General features: G+C 40.3%; 1 protein-coding gene across 1 annotated transcript; it reads right to left on the bottom strand.

Annotated features, from left to right (window-relative positions):
* Positions 1-1,558: 1,558 nt before the first annotated feature.
* Positions 1,559-17,135, bottom strand: LOC149285325 (caspase activity and apoptosis inhibitor 1-like). Its single transcript, XM_089495492.1, has 6 exons — positions 17,022-17,135; positions 8,022-8,225; positions 7,521-7,605; positions 6,803-6,878; positions 3,626-3,703; positions 1,559-1,907 (listed from the first exon to the last, which is right to left on the bottom strand). The coding sequence occupies exons 1-6, from the start codon at positions 17,133-17,135 to the stop codon at positions 1,559-1,561; spliced, it is 906 nt and encodes a 301-aa protein (XP_089351618.1).
* Between the last annotated feature and the right edge of the window lie 452 nt (positions 17,136-17,587).

Genomic DNA, 17,587 nt, shown 5'->3' on the forward strand with positions numbered 1-17,587 from the left:
AGTGAGTAACATGTTACATGGTGAAGTTGGGGGCCCAAAGAAGTGGAGCGGTCATCATAGAAAATATGGTAGTTAGGGGGTTATGTTGGTTAAGGGGAGGAGTTAGAAATATAGCCACACTCATCTGGGGGTGCCAAAAGAAAATTTCACCTAAAAATCAGTGACCCTAGGCTTGACTCTGCCATGGATCCAGTTTACCATCAACCAAATTATCTATTATTGTCCTGTCCCATATGGCTATGGCCCCCAGCTTGCTAAATTGTGATTAACCTGTGACTTCTAATAATAACAAATCATTTATTGTAATGTGATAAAGAATTTGCAGTAGGTGCATTTTGGTGACATCACAGCAGGTGCCAGAGACTACAGAGAGCTATCATTTAAAAAGACAGGCAGTAAGAATCTGCCTGTGTAGTGAATGAGACAGACACAAACAAGATGGTATATTCACAAAAAATGAGTCACGTTAATTATACATTATGAAGGTGCAGCCAGGAGAGTTTCTTCTGTATGTAAGGCTGAGTGACTTTTTCACACTGTGTAATCTGATTTGTTTATATGTTGCAAACAAAACAGCACAGAGTAAATCATATACACAGGTACACACACACAGACACACACACACACACAGAGCCTAAAATAACTGACTGGCAGTTCATAGCTCAGTGTTATAAGATTTCATCATGACACTTTCGCTACCTAAATAAAATATGGTAATTTCATCAAAAAGTGCAACATCAGACTGGGTTCCTTGTAGTGCTACCTCAGGTCTGCTTTAATTCACCAAATAAACATAGGTTCTATTTTAAGACGATCTAGAATTTATAATATTTAGATTGTGATGGAAATTGTATAGTACAATATTGTATATTAAATTTATTTTCTCCTGTGAGATTTAGGCTGTTTGTTATTCAAGTGGGCCTCTCTTTCCATTTCTGAATTCTACATCGTTATACAGATGACACATTGTGAAGGAAACTAGCATCAAACTTCCTCCAATATGAAAAGTATATATAAGTGCCATACTGCAGTGAATCAAATGTCACACTTTGCTTAACAATTTCTAAACGTTTGCCTTACAAAACCTTATAGACATCCTTCACACTAAGAATGTTATTACTGTGCTTTTAAAAAAAGTTCATTTTATTATTCATCATAATAAACACATATGGTAAGGTCTAAACACCACTTTTTTTTGTTGCAAAAACAATATTTTGATGAAAACAGAAACATTTCAAATATAATTTCAAGTGAACTGAATCAGCATTCTAATATTAAATTAGTTGTGCTACCTCCACTTCCCGGGTAGGAAGTTTTTTTATTCTGCATTTATGAGAAACAACATGTTGTACACAAGTTTTTTTTTAATTTATGATACTGTACCATCGACATTCAGTAGCTATCACATTGTAATTATATAGATGCCAATAATGCAGCAAGGCACAAAGGGTTCCACAAAAAATCCCTGGCAGTCATATAGCGCTATCTAAGGTGTATTATACCTTCCAGTTTACCATTTAGTGCAAGTGTCTGGAAGTAAAGTGGTTAAAACAAAATGTTATAACATGTTATCACAAGCCTTCTTGGCATTTCCTGCCTTCATCAGAGCTTTAATTGCCCTGGCTCTCATCTCTAATTCGAGCAGCTCCAACTGCTGAGCAGAAGGCTGAATGTCTTCTGCAAGCACCGTCACCGAGGCAGACTGCACATCTTCAATTACTGGTTCAGCCAGCCCCAGGATTTCATTCACACTTTTTTCAATGTCCTTCACAAGGTCATCCTGCTGTCCAGCTGCTTTAGGGACAGCCACGGCAGGTGTCTCATGTGCTCGTTCCTCCGAGCCTGCCCCTTCAATATCACTGTCAAACGTATCAGCATTTATGCTGATTGCATCACAGTCTTCTCCCCTGCCTGAAACAATGGAGAAAAGCAGAAGAAAATATCAGAAATATTTTAGAAATCAGGAACTCCTCCGCAGAAATTGCTGCATGGTGTGAAATGTAGAGTCCTGAAATTCAAGTATTATGGCATTATGGCTACTTACTGAAACATAACACCGATCTAACCACAAATTCACCAAAACAAGACTGACTTGATACATGATGTTGATAAGAGCACAAGGCTTTCTGCCAAACAGAAACATAAATTTGACAGCAGATAAGAACCATTCGACCCATCTAGTCTGCACATTTTACCTGATGTACAGACTTATACTTAATGTAATGTTGCTACCCTTTTACTTTTAAAACCCATGGTGGTAGGAGTGGATACTTCATTATGGACAATGCCTTGGTATATGCACTAGAAATATGCAAGGTCTTAAGTTTCTACAGTCACATTTCACCAGTTTGTATAGATCACACGGTTGCTTTTATAGTGGAGGAGAACCATAAAGCTAGGTTTAGTTTAGTTCTATGATTGATTGTGTATATGTTCACTGTGGAGCATGATATTCCTGATCTGAATACAAAAAAAAAATGCCTAAATACTGAATTTTTGAAGCCATAACTTTTTGTAAAATTAAAAATCTTTAGCTTCAAAAGGGCGACTTACATAGAGGCAGCTGATCCATTTGTTCTTTTCCATTCTAAAAAAAGACAGATCCCAGATCTTCATAAACTCTTCATACCATTAGTTCTACACTATATTTTCTGGTTTAGTTCTCTAGCGATAGGTCTTGAGTATTCCTCTGGTTTTCTCAGATACCAAGCAAAAGTTTTAATATGGAACAGAATATACTTACTTACTAAGGTGCTGTTAAGCACATGAAGTCTAATTTATCAAGCACAATACATATTGGTTTTAAACTGCTGCAGAGACATTATTCAGATTCTGAAGGAGAAGAAAGTTGGCATGCATTCATTTGAATAATTATTCCACCCTTTTTCTGCAACCTGATATTACCAAGGTAAACAACATAATATTAAATGCTAGCACCATATAATTATTAGCTCATAAATCAGTACGACTTTTAATATCCTTGGGAAACCTGCATCCATAATGGGGTGTTCAAGCCTCCCACAAGCTAATCACAACTTGTGCTTGTTTGTAAATATATTGTGTGTTTAACTCTTTATTTAATTCTGCCTTCACACAAATCATATTCATAAAAAACTGACAATATTTCATTTAAGAATTAGTAACATGCCTCAATTAAGGTAAGGGTATTGGCGTCCAAGGGGACGCAGTTGTGCAAAATTTTGTAGTTCATGGTATATAGGAGAAGAGATAAGGAAGATTACATGCACTTGTTGAATTCCCAGTTGTCTTAATTAAAGAGACACTCCAGCCATCATATGCACTTAAGTGCATATAACTGTGTGGGCCCTTTTACATTTTTGTTTTGTATTATTGCAAATGCATGGGGGAGCCTGCACAATCATGTGCATCTGTCCCTTTCCCAACCCCCAGCTATTTTCTGTGTAGAAGGAGAGGTACAACGGTCTTAAAATATAATCATTCTCACTGGTTAGTATCTGTTAATGCCTTCTTTGGTGTAATTGTGAAGTCATCGACTGTTGTGGAGCTACAATGTACATAAGCCATAAGATGTGCATCAGGAGACCTACCGCTTTGCTGCTTCTGTTGGAAAGCATCTTACCAGTCTGGTTATCCTACGAATTACTTGCCTGTTTTTGAGTCTGTATCATCTATACCTGCATTATCCTTCAACAAAGTAGTGGAATCTACATTGTTGTCATATCTGTTATAAAAATAAAAAATAAAAGAGAAGAATGGTTTTTAAATTACAAAATTTAAGTGTTCTAGCTATAGGAGTCTATTTGCTAAAAAAGAACATTGAAGCCCGTTTTGATCTGTGCATTTTCTGAAACATAGCAGGTTTTCCCAGTAAAGAACCATATTCATACTTGAAACTTGAAGGTTTCTCACTTATTTAAAACTATATATTATGCATTGTCAACTCTTTACTTCTCACAAGTGAAGCTTGGGATTGCCCTTTATATAGACCACTGAAGCAGGGCAGTTGCTTTAGTGTTAACTTAAGAGGGAGCTTGTTAAAGAGCTGAACATTTTAACTCGCAGATATCCGTATTTATTATGGCAAACCCCAGTGAGCTTCTGCTGCTCGAAAGGCTTGTAAAGTCAGTGTAATGGCACTGAAAGCAGTGTAGGTCAGAGGCGTATCTAGGGTATGGCAGCTGTGGCTCGTGCCATAGGCGCCATTTGAAAGGGGGCGCCAGTGAGCGGCTTTTAAATGCCGTCTTTTTTTTTTTTTTTGATGCAGAGGAGAGAGAGAGGGACGTCTAGCAACGGCTCGGCGCCCCTCATTCTCCTCCACATGCCCTCTACCTCCGCCCCGGTGCCGGCATTTCATGCTGAGCGCCGTAATATGACGTTATATTCCGGCGCTCAGCAGTGAAGCAGCGGGCACCAGCGAGCGACGGGCAACAGCAACGGCTCGGCGCCCCTCGTTCTCCCACGCATCAAAAAAAAAAAGACATCGTTTAAAAGCCGCTCGCTGGTGCCCGTCGCTGGACCTCAAGGTGAGAGAAGAGAGAGGAAGAGGGTAGTAGGGAAAGGGGAGGGAAAGGGGTTAGAAAGTAACAAGGGAGGGAGAGTGGGTAGTAAAGAGTGTGAATTAATGTGTGGAAGTTTGGACAGGGGCGCAATTTCAGTGCTTGCCATAGGCGCTATTTTCACTAGATACGCCTCTGGTGTAGGTACATACAAATACAGAAGGGGGGGGCAAAAAGGGTATTTAAACAGTTTGTCTGTGACAGGACTGTGGCATCCTATGTATGTTTAAATTCCCTTACCAGGTTTTAGCTCTGATATCTCTTGAGTTACACATCTCAAATGATACAAGCCGTGGAATTAGCCTAATAACAACAAGGACAAGATAGTGGTTTGAGTGGCCCTATCTACTAGAAGAGCCTTAGCCAAGTTACAATACCTAGTGAGGTCTCCCATCTCAGAGTCTAAGAAAATGGACAGTCTATTTGTACAAAAGATCATGGTATTGATTCTCTGGCTCTCCAACCCTATTCTCTGCACTTAAGCCTGGCAATTCCCTCTGATTATCCTATTGGAGAGCAGGTCTAGTTCGGAGAGCTTGTACTCAAGAGGTACGAAATACAGTACACCAGAGATGCAATATCAACAACTAGTAACTAGATAAATATTTCCAGCTATAAATCATCCTGCTATTTCATTGGAGTAAAGGTTATGTTACTGTGGTCTAAACAACAGAGGCGGTTTCCAGGGGCTTTATTGTGTGCTAGTAGCATGCCTGCATAAGACCAAGGATGACCTAGAACACTGGTTCACAGGCAAATAAAATGTTCGCTCCACCCCAAACCATATGAATGTATAGGGCAAAGAGGTGGCTTTCCCAAGCATGTGCCTCGCAAGCCCCAGAAGCACTAGCGACACTAGTGTCGCTAGTGTACAGACTGCAAAACACCCTCCTTATCGCCAACATTACAAGAACTATAATTTCCATTACAAGCAAAATAGGCAATAACCCACACAAGATGCCATTACTTGCACGTAAACTGAGATGGAATAAAGAAAACATGACCATCTGCTTTTCAGGTCCCCAGAGTGTTATTTCCAGACCACCATTCCATACTTTAAAGCCTGTAGCAGACATATCATTTGCAGTAACGGAGAAGGAAAGCAGGGTGAAGAAGTTCTACAATGCCATCTAGTGACAGATCTGAAAGCACAACTGAATTTTTGCATTTGCTACACAAGAGTTTTCTGGAAATGTAAGAATTCAAGAAAAAAAAAAAAAAAAAAAGAGTTAATGATTTTCATGGTACCCCAGGGAGAGAAGCTGTAATAAGGGCCCAGTTTCAGGGAGACGAGTTACTGCTGCAAATCCTCCAACCCCTGTATAATATTGCAACACTGACCTTTGAGGCCCTTTTCCTCATTGAATTTGCCCTAGCATACATCCAGTAATACAGAAGTATGAGTAGTTATGGTAATGTAACCAGACGTTGTTGGCTCTGAATGGGAGTAGTAGGGTTCAGGTAAGATATTTTAGGGATTGTGAACGGATGTATATGGCCAAGTGTGATCTATGTGAAAGCGTGGTCTGCGTGTCATTCAGAGTACTGTGTATTTTATGAGTGTGTGTTATTTATTTTAAACTACTAAATGCCTTGGTTTAACTGAGAGTAGCATCTGCCTTTGCATGTAGCCTATTATTTCAGATTATATACACTTGTTGAGCCCCCCGGTACTCTTAATAAAATGGACCCTCCAGCCATCATATTAGGTAGATATATATATATATATTTTTTTTTAATTATTTTTTATAAATCAAATGTGCTCACATTGGTTTGCACAGGTTCCTGATCTCCCCAAACTGCCTATACTATGCCTTGCCAGCACAGCGTCCACAACATGCTGTACCCAGCACAACATGTGCTTCTGAGTGGAACATTGGGATATGATCAATATCCTGCCACTCAGTAGAAAGGATGGTGGTTGCACAGGTAGGCACTAGGACACATTGCCCTGGGTCAGACCTAGTCCAGCAACTGGTAGTAATACCCCATGGCCCAGAGGCCACCGCTTCCAGAAACATCTTTACTACACTTACACAGCACATATGTATATATTGCATTTCCTTCATTTACTTAGGAAATTTAAATGTTCCAGAAACACATCCGTACTGGGACTATGTTGATTGCCACGCCAAATAAAGCTAAATGTCTAAATGTGACATGTTTGCGCCATAAGTTTCATGATGGCCCCCTATGGCTTAAATAACATCACGGTAAACTCACAGCAAACTGAACAGAGAACCTGGTGGTCTTTTAATACTTACTGAGCAGTTAAATCTGTTCCAGTCTTCACATGTGGATCACATTCATCTTCAGTGGCAGAATCTATACCTTGCTCACCTATGAACAAATAAGAGTTTTGAGATAGAAATCCTAAGAATATGTTGAAATGCCTTTGTTCTAATTACAGGATTTTTTGAATATGAAGAGTGTCAGTTTACCATTGCCTGTAATTATAAGCATTTGGTAGAGAAAATGTCGGTCTCACCTCGCTCTGAGATGAAGCACTTTATCTTAACAAGGAATCAGTGCTTAGTGAATGGAACACTTTGCTTATAATGTTTGTCTCTCTTTAGAGACAACTATGTTGATATTTCATACTATGTTTTGGGTTTTCTTACAGTCTCACAAAGATACTGGCTTGAGGGTTACAAAAATGTGCATCTGGATTTCAAAAAAGTGCTTACAAAAATAAATAAAAAAAGCTTACAAACTCTTATAAATTTACTGATATATTAAAAGTGCCAACATTTATATAGGCTGAACTTCAAATGTTTAAATTATAATTTACATTTCTATATGTGTTGGTGGTATAAATAGGACAGGCAACATTGCCTCTATCTCAACCTCCTAATAGATTGTAAGCTTGCAAAAAAAAAAATCTTATGTGTGTTCAGGTTATCAACTTTAATAGTTGTAGTTATTGTGCTATAGGATCTGATGGCACTCTATAAATATAACTCAATAATTATATATTAATACCTTCAAGAATTTTAAAAAGCTTCTTCTCCGACAACAGTTGCAGCTGCTCCAGACACAGCTGTTTGATCTCATCAAGTGAATAGTCCTAAAATAAGAGAAAGTAGGTTAAAAATACAATGCATAAATATAAATGAAATCATATCCATTCAAGTGCCAAGGAGAAGAGCTCAGCATTTTTCACAGCCAAGGCTGTACTGCCTACCAGGAAACTGAATGAATGAGTACATGAGGGAATGAATGTATAGGTGTTTGGGGCAGATATGGCACAGGCTGTTTATGGGGAAGAGGAAACACAGGCAGGCTGTTTAGTGGGCACAGACAAGCTGTTTGGAGGCAAAGTTGGCACATGCCGCTTGTGAAGCTGGGGTGCCCTGGGGCAATATTTTGTATAATATCTGAATGTAACCAATAGAATAAACAGTTCTTTGAAAAAGAAAGTACGCCCTCTTTGAATTTGATGGTTTCTATACTTGTAATATAGATTTTACAAATTACTAGTACCTTTAGTAGGTCAGGGAGCATCTTCTGTAGCTTCTTCTCTCCAACCACACGAAAGCACTGCTGAAGCATCTCCTTCTTGTCAGATATGTAAAAGCCAATAGGTTTAAGTGGCACATTCAGATCTAGGCCTCCTTCCTCTATGTCACTCAAGTCGTCGGCTTCATTCGCATTGTCACCAGTAGGTAGGGGAGGGCTTTCTGCATCCTGAAAAGAAGGTAAGGTCAACACATAAATGGGTCATGTGACTTCAAAGTACATATAAAAATGTAACTGGGGCGCTGCTGCATCAGTACTAAAGGAACAGTTTGTACGAAAAGTAGATAGCTATTGTAAGATTTTTTTTTGTCACAGAGTCTGTCCTTCCTCTATATTGTAATCAATGTTTTTTCGCAACGTATTCTTTAGTTGTCCAAATTCTGAAAAATATTTTTACTTAGTTACCTCTATTTATGTTTAGATACATTGTGGCCAATCGTCCCTCTAAGCTGTGCACACATATATTTTTTACAAGTGTAGAACGGAAACGTACGCACGCAAAAAAAGTTACTGGGGCCGGTCATCCAATTGTAAGTGTGGCCGCAGCAGCAAAGGAGATACCAATGACTGCACAGATCTCTTCTCACTACGCGCCAGTCAGCGGCGCACTGGATATAACATCATATCTGGCACGGCGCTGACCGGCAGACGCACAGAACACTGCACCACAGACTGCCAAATGCAGAAATATGATTGTATGAATATGAAGGGAGTGTGCTAAGGGAAGATGATGGAAATAATGCTAGGTGGGTATGGAGATAATGAGAAGTTATGTTAGGTGGCATAAAGATGGAGGGCATCGCAATATGGGGCAATGATGGTAGGGAATGGAAATTTTGGTGGTTGGGGGGATAATGATTGTTATAATGGCTGTGAATGAATTATGATGGGGAGTGGTTTGATGATGGTCAGGGACTTACACATACATATACACACATGGATTCAGTCCATCACCTTAAGCCAGGCATGTCCAAAGTCCGGCCCACGGGCGAATTGCGGCCCGCGTTCCGGACCGATAAGGCCCCACAGATAATTTGCCCAAATATAGATCTGTTTTTTTGATATTAAAGGCAGCGTGATTTAACACCTGTTTAGATTTGTCATCCAAGTCACAAAATTAAAAGTATGCCGTTTTCAATAAACTTTGCATAAAATAGTTAATTTGCATTTAATTTTAATGGTTCAAAGAATGTCAGGAAAAATGGTCGGCCCTCGCACATGTTCACTTCATCAAATCTGGCACTCTTCGAAAAACGTTTGGACATGCCTGCCTTAAGCGAACATAATCTTACAACAAACACCCCCACCCAATCTAACACCTTACACGTACATACACATACGCATTCTTACAACATACATGTATACATATATACACAGCAATTTTAACACCATATACCAGGGGTTGGCAAAAATATAGGAGCCAGCTTGTTTTTCTTCCCCAATCATGGTTTTTTTTAACCCCTTAAGGACCGGGCTCATTTTTCGTTTTGTACCCTGTGGGACCGAGGCTGTTTTAATACTTTTGTGGTGCTTGTGTTCAGCTGTAATTTTCTCCTCACCCATTTAGTGTACCCACATAAGTTATATATTGTTTTTTTCAGGACAAGATGGGCTTTCTTCAGATACCATTATTTTGATCGTATCATCTTATTTACTATAAAAAAAATAAAAAAAACATGGAGAAAAATTGAAAAAAAACACATTTTATGACTTTTATTTGAAAAATCTTTTACTCACCTAAAAAAGCAAGTAAAAAAACTAGCTAAATAGATTCTACTACTTGTCCTGAGTTTAGAAATACAAAAAACAGCAAAAAAACATAAAAACATTGGGTAAGTTATAGGGCAATAAGTACAAGCAGCGTTTTATGATTTCCAAATCTTTTTTAACAAATCTGGTCATTCTGCCTCCATCTCCTCTTTGGAACATCTTTGAAGCCGGTTAACTCAATTTAACCCATTCAAACCATATATTTTTGAAAACTAGACACCCCAGGGTATTCCAAATGCTGTTATTTTAACCCTTTCCATGCACCAATTATACAACTACACTTTGTCAAACTTTGTAATAGTAATTTTTTTTCACACAAATTGTACTTTAGTTATAGATATACAGGTCCTGGTATATGCCACTGTCAAACAACACCCCAATGTGTGTTCAGGAACATCTCCTGAGTGCAGTGATACCCAACATGCATGGATTTGTCGTGTTGTTTGAGATTTAAAATGCCACATTTGGGAAGTGCGCTTTTTTTGTCCATTTTGGAAAGTCTGTACCTATGCCCTATCTTTGAGCTCAGCCACTCCAATTTACCCCATCAGCCATTTTTTTATATTAGACACCCCTTGGGTATTTGAAGTGCTTTTATTTTAACTCTTTGTTGAGATTTTTGAGAAATTTTAGCACTTGCTCAAAATAAACTTTATTTTTTTATTTTATTTTTTTAATACTTTTTTTTTTTTTATATTTTTTTTTTTTACACATTTTGCTGGATGGTTCATCTAGTGACATCACTGCATAATTATTTTTAAATGTTAGCACTTTTAATTTTTTCCATATTTTTTTTTTTTTTTTTTATATTTTACTAATCACATTGTGATTAGAAAGCTGGGCTCCATTGACTTGCATGGTTGAATGCAGTACCTGTATTCAACCTGCAAGTGGAGCCAGAGTTCTCTAGACCATCTAGCGAACTTTAAAAACTTGTTTGTAGCTTTTACAGGGCGGCCGCCATCTTGTTGATGGCGAAGAACACCGGCAGCTGCGGCTGTGACCGCTCTCCGGAGCGGTCACAGCCCACCCAGAGGTAAGTGTTTGGTGTCGCTGGATGCCTCCTGATCGAGGCATTCCAGCGACACCATTTAGGTTTAGGAGGCGATCGTTGATCGCCTCCTAAACGCTTTTAAAACGGGCGTCCGCCGCCATACAATGTATGGCGGTTGTTGACGCCTCGGGGAGGGGCCAGACATGGCCCGCGATGCCGATCTCGGCGTTACTGAATGCCTCGACATCGAGGCATTACAGTAACGCCGTTTAAGCGAAGAAAGTGATCGTTGATCACTTTCTAAGCTTATTTTACTTTTTGACGGTTCAGGACCGTCAAAGGTCATTTAGTGACCTTCATGTCATGACGGTCCTGAACCGGCAAAGGTCGCGAAGGGGTTAAGCTATTACCCCCTGGTCTGTATTAAAAGGATGTTTATTGGGGCAATGTGACATAAAACACAGCTTTCTTCAGTGCAGCAGTTAACCTTTCATGACAAGGGGTATTTTACACCATAAAGACTTAATCCAGGGCTTGACAATTTTTTTTAAATCTAGGAGCCAGCTTCTTTTTTTTTTTGCCCTACACTCACGCTTTGCCCCAGCACTCACGCTTTGCCCCAGCACTCACGGTCTCACACTTTACCCTAGCCCTCACTTTGCCCACACTAAAAAGAACCAGTGCATACTTTTAATTACCATTAATTAATCCCATTAATTAACTCTGTCCCCAGTTTCCATAGGCATCTTTGTCACTAAATAGCTTCCCATAGTCCCATGTTTAGTGGCAAAGATGCCTATGGGAAACTGGGCACAGAGTTTGCCTTTGCCCCCAGTTTCCCATAGGCATCTTTGTCACTAAACATGGGACTATGGGAAGCTATTTAGTGACAAAGATGCCTATATGAAATTGGCGACAGAGTTTGCCTTTGCCCCCAGTCTCCCATAGGCATCTTTGTCCCAGCCTCCCACTGTCAAGCATGCCCCCAGTTACTTCCACTTGCCTGACCCCGATGTGCACTCTGTTGGATTCCCGCTGCTGCTGCCGGCGCCTCCGCCCACCCTCCTCACTGAACGGGGCTGGCACCACCCACAAAGCTCATTGAGCAGCGCTGGTGCCGCCCACTAAAGTTATTGAGCGGCGCCGGCTGACTCACTTCTATTTTGAATCGACAGGGGTGGCGTTTTAAGAAGCCGTCCCCGTTGATCCGAAATAGAATTGAGTCAGCTGGCCAGCGCGACTCAGTGACCTTCGTGGGCGGTGATAGCCCCGTTCAGTGAGGAGGGTGAGCGGAGCCGCTGGCAGCAGCAGGGTTGTCTGCATCGCACAGACGCCCGCTGCTGCCGGAAAGGAGGATCCAAGTCCCCTGCAACGCCGCGGGGGATCTGGATCCTAAACCCAATTATAGGTTTGGCTCACAAACACCTAGGCGCCATGGCGCCTGGGATTTGTCGAGCCCGGACTTAAGCTTATATGTTTAACCATTATTCTTACACTTACACACAAACACCATACAGACAGACGCTAACACCTTATGCTCATAAACACTAGCAATGTGCAGCAACACACACACAAACACACACACTAACATTCCACACTAATGTAAATACATGCTAACACCATACCCTAATAGACACACTGTAACATACACAGCAACATACATGCTAACACCACATTCTTATACACATGCACATGCTATCCAAGACTTACACATACATAGACACACCCACTCTAACACCTTGCACATAATATATATTGACAAGAAAAATTGAACCCTTTAGAATTAGAAGCATTTATATATAAATTTGTCTTCATCTAAGTTACAATAATGAACAAACACAATCTGTTTTAACTGATAACACAAAAATTATTGTATGATTCATCATGTCCATATTGAATACATTGTTAAAACATTTACAGTGTGGGTTGAAAAAGGTATGTGAACCCCTAAGCTAATAACTTTAACAAAAGAGTCAGTAGTTATGAATTAAACAGGATTGCAGGGGTGTTTTAGAGCTTTAGAACATAAAAAAAAAACAAAAAAAAAACCTTGAAAAAGTTTGGGTTTGCTATTCTCAAGAACAATCTACTGATGTGAACCAGGTAGATCAGATCACATTAATGAACAATTAACGCACAAAACACAGGTAATTCCAAATGTAATTCCATTGTATACACAAGTTCGGACACTAGGGGAACATTCATTGATGTTTTCTTTAATCGGACAACAGTTATCAAAGTTATCTTGAAACAATTTTCATTCTCACAAGATGGCGGCGTGTTCCTTAACCCCTTCAATCCCAGGGGTTTTTGGTACCTCAAAGCCCGGAGCAATTTTGCCATTTTTGCGGTATGTCGGTTTAGCGATTATTTTCCTTTCCTGTGAATAGTGTACCCATGTAAACTATATATTGTTTTTTCAAGGAGAGATAGAGCTTTCTTTTAATACCATAGTTGGATGATTAGCTGAAAATTTAGAATGAAAAATTTACTAAAAACTAGTGAAGATTAGAAAAAAAAACGATTTTTTGTTACATTTTTCCCTCTGAATCCTCACAAAATTAGGTAAAGTGATGGAAAATCCCCTCCAAGTTTATCAATTCAGGTGTCCTGATTTCAGAAATACCTAATTTACATAGATTTTCCAGACTTTCCCAGCACCAGGGAGTATACTATAAGGCAGGGGCGTCCAACATGCGGCCCGCGGGACCTCGAGGTGCGGCCCGCGTGAGATCGGCAGCCAGGATCACAAGAGCCCTGCTGCTTACTTGTGGGAGGGTCTATTCTCTGCTCCAGTCCTGCCTCCTCTGTGGGGAGAACGAGGTAGGCTGCGCCCCCTGCTGAAGTCTGTGATCGGCATTGAAAGCTGTAATGCAGGTAAGGGGGTGGGGGAGGGTGTTTGAATGAGTATGTCTGATTGAGGGAATGAATCTGTGAATGAATGAATTTGTGTGTGTGTGATAGCATGGATGTGTAAGTGCTGGAACCTAGGCATGATGGGACTGTGATTGGTGTTAACAATCCCACTCCTATCATGCCAAGTCAGCCAGTATATGCTGAAACCTGGCTAGCTGCCCCCTTGTGTATTGATGCTGCCAGCAGTATGGGGTCTGCACTTACAGCCACCCTGTGCCAGCATGTACTGGCTGACTTGGGATGATAGGAGTGTGACTGCTAACAGCAATCTGCTAACAGCAATCACAGTCCCATCATGCCTAGGTTCCAGCATTTACTGGTTGGCTGGGTATAAAAAGAGTGTTTGCTGTTAGCAATCACACTCCTATCATGCCAAGTCAGCCAGTACATGCTGAAACCTGGCTAGCTGTCCCCCTTGTGTATTGATGCTGCCAGCAGTATGGGGTCCAAACTTACAGCCACCCTGTTCCAGCATGTACTGGCTGACTTGGGATGATAGGAGTGTGATTGCTAACAGCTAACAGCAATCACAGTCCCATCATGCCTAGGTTCCAGCATTTACTGGTTGGCTGGGTATAAAAAGAGTGTGTTTGCTGTTAGCAATCACACTCCTATCATGCCAAGTCAGCCAGTACATGCTGAAACCTGGCTAGCTGTCCCCCTTGTGTATTGATGCTGCCAGCAGTATGGGGTCTGCACTTACAGCCACCCTGTTCCAGCATGTATTGGCTGACTTGGGATGATAGGAGTGTGATTGCTAACAGCAATCACAGTCCCATCATGCCTAGGTTCCAGCATTTACTGGTTGCCTGGGTATAAAAAGAGTGTGTTTGCTGTTAGCAATCACACTCCTATCATGCCAAGTCATATTGTTGATTTTTTTTGTCCAATTGTGGTGTGTTACTTTTAATAAAAGCATGGTTACACACTAAAATTGGACAAAAAATACAATGCCCAGCCAACCAGTACATGCTGGAATGTGGGTATGCCTGAGATTGCTGTTAACAATCATAATATATAATTTTTTGTACAATTTGGGTGTGTAACTTACTTTTATTAAAAGTGTGTGGGGGGTCATTTTCAGTGTGAAGAATTTTCATTTTAGTCCATCCCTAAAATAAATAGAACTATTTTATTTTTACTTATACAGAATCCTGCATTTGTAGTCACAAGACTTTCTAGGCCCAGAAATCAGTGAGAGGAAAAGTAAAGGTTTTGTGTCATTTAATTTATTTTAATCTGCATATCTTATTAAAGGCCATATTTTCTCACAGTGAAAAATGAGTGCGGCCCGCGCACGTATACAATTCTGATGAAGTGGCCCACTGCAGAAAAAACTTGGACGCCCCTGCTATAAGGTGTACAATTTTGTATAATTTTTATGCCTATGGCTTAACGGGTTTGGGGGTTGTGAACGGGGGCAGGAGGGTTATACTGGCTAGATGTTATGCTAGGGCAATGGGAAGGTTTTTTAATAATTTTTTGTATTATCTTTTTTTAGATAATTTTTTGACATTTTTTGACATTTTTTTTATATATTTTTTTTTTAACACAGAAATGGTTAGAGGTCCTCCTAGGGACCTCCTGAACATGCCAGTGATGTCACAATGACATCACAGCTCACATTATAATTTTTTTTAGTATTATTTATATTATTTTAATGATTTTTTTAATATTTTTTAAATGAATTAACATTTTTTTTTCCAGCTTTTCTGTTTCAGGACGGGAGGGGGAGTGAGAGAGACCTGCATAGAGATCGCAGCGTCTCTGTGCCTCATCGGAGGGCAGGATATCCCCGCAGGGGATTAAGTCAGCAGTGACGATCGGGCAGTTTACAGTGTAACAGCTTACCGGCTTTCATGCCGGAAGCTGTTACAGGAGATCGGACAGCAGAAAGCGGGCAATGCTGTCTGCTGTCAGTGGGGAGTCCAGGCTGTCAAACGACAGCCTGGTCTCCCGTGCAGCGGCAGGGATGTGTCCCGGACGCTGCACGAAGGGCTGGACGTACCAGGACGTCCATAGGGGTTTCTTAACAGGCGTTTTTTGGACGTCCCAGTACGTCTATAGGGGATTGAAGGGGTTAAAAAAAAATATATATATATTTTTCCAAAGTTTCCAAGAGGGTCTTTCCAGATAAATTTATACCTGAAGTACGTGTGTGAAAAAAAACACAAAAAAATTCCACCATAAATTTTGACAAAACTGGTGGTAAAATTAGAGCATGGAATAAGTTAAGAGACCAGCATTTAAAATACCCTGGGATGTCTAGTTTTCAAAAATATATAGATTCGATGGGGCAAGTTGAACTGACAAGCTTCAAAGATGTCCCAAATAAGACATGGTGGCAGAAGGACCATATGTCAAAGCTCCAAGTTAAAAAATGTGCACTTCCCAAATGTGGCGTTTTACCTCCCAAACAACCCGACAAACCCATGCATGTGGGGTATCACTGTACTCTGGAGATGCTGCTGAACACATATTGGGGTGTTTGAAAGTGACATATACCAAAAGCTATAAATTCATACCTGAAGAACAAATTGCGTGAAAAAAATACAATAGAAACTACCACAAACTTTGGCAAAGGCTGGTGGTAGAATTAGTGCATGGAAATTGTTACAATACCAGCATCGGAAATAGCTTGGGGTGTCAAGTCTTTAAAAACATATGGTAAATTGCATTGGCCAGCTTTAATACCACCTGGGGCAGAATGACCAGATTTGGAAAGGAAAAAAAATTGCAAAACACTACTTGTACTTATTGCCCAATAACTTAAAAGCATTGGATATTTCTAAACTCAGGACAAATAGTTTAATCTATTTAGCAGGTTTTTTTATTAGCTTTTGTAGATTGGTAAAATATTTTTCAAATAAAAAATTGGAAAAAAGCACCTTTTCTCACTTTTATTTTTTTTTTATAGGAAATTAGATGGTATGATGCAATGAAAGCCCTTCTTGTCCTGAAAAATAACAATATATAACTTGTGTGTTCACTAGATGGGTGAGGAGAAAATGACATCTAAACATGAGCACCGCAAAAGTGTTAGAACAGCCTGGGTCCCAAAAAACAGCCTGGTGCTTAATGGGTTAAAGTGCCAGGACCGCCTTCTCATCACCAGTCAGGCCATGAGTGGTCTTATCACCATAACAACTGATGAAATAGTCCAGTTAGCAATAACATCCTCTCTGGTTGCTATGGTAATAAGTCCACTTTTCAGACTTTAATCCTAACTTTTGGGGGGTTTTTCATACCGCACCCCTCCATAGGCCTTATATAACAGATTTTACCTGTTGACTTTGCTCTGTGCTCCTTCTCTTTCTCTCCACATGTGCCCCAGTTTCACAAGAGTCTGACCTTCTCCTCTTCTTCTTTTCTTTAGAGCTTTTCTTCCCACCAGTCATGACAGCGTAAAATGGAGAAATGTATGTTTGAATCTAGAACTGTATGAGGTATGGATACAGTGCAGACAATGAAATAAATGGTTACTGACAGCACCTGTAAACAGCCACATAAACACTTTATTCTCAAAGGTGTAACCAGGCAGATCCCAGCTCAAATAACAGCTCTGCTATAACGTACTCCCTCGTAGGACCACAACAGCTGCAGCTGCTCACCAATCAGAGTCCTAGAAACGCAAACACGTTCTACGACGCAGAGTTAAAAACATTCAGGGCAAACTGGACGCTGGCGCTGACAACGGCGTCATTATGTGAGAAGCCCGTAGACCTTCGTCCGTTTTGGACTTCAAATAAAGCTCATCTGGCGTTGAACTCTGTAAATCGCGTTAGGGGCACGTTTACGTATGCTCCTCCGTAGGCGGTAATGCCTCTAGTGTTTAGAACATACTCCCAAC

Source organism: Sceloporus occidentalis, unplaced genomic scaffold (assembly GCF_023333645.1).
Source record: "Sceloporus occidentalis isolate IW3139 unplaced genomic scaffold, rSceOcc1.0.p SCAF_80, whole genome shotgun sequence".
In the NCBI taxonomy this organism is placed as follows: domain Eukaryota; kingdom Metazoa; phylum Chordata; class Lepidosauria; order Squamata; family Phrynosomatidae; genus Sceloporus; species Sceloporus occidentalis.

Excerpts from the sequence above, each read along its gene's own strand:
- LOC149285325 (XM_089495492.1), bottom strand. The coding sequence starts at position 17,135 with ATGACTGGTGGGAAGAAAAGCTCTAAAGAAAAGAAGAAGAGGAGAAGG. Across the intron at positions 7,606-8,021 it reads TGCTCCCTGACCTACTAAAG|GACTATTCACTTGATGAGAT; the intron begins GTACTAGTAATT and ends CTCTTATTTTAG. Across the intron at positions 6,879-7,520 it reads GCTTTTTAAAATTCTTGAAG|GTGAGCAAGGTATAGATTCT; the intron begins GTATTAATATAT and ends ATTTGTTCATAG.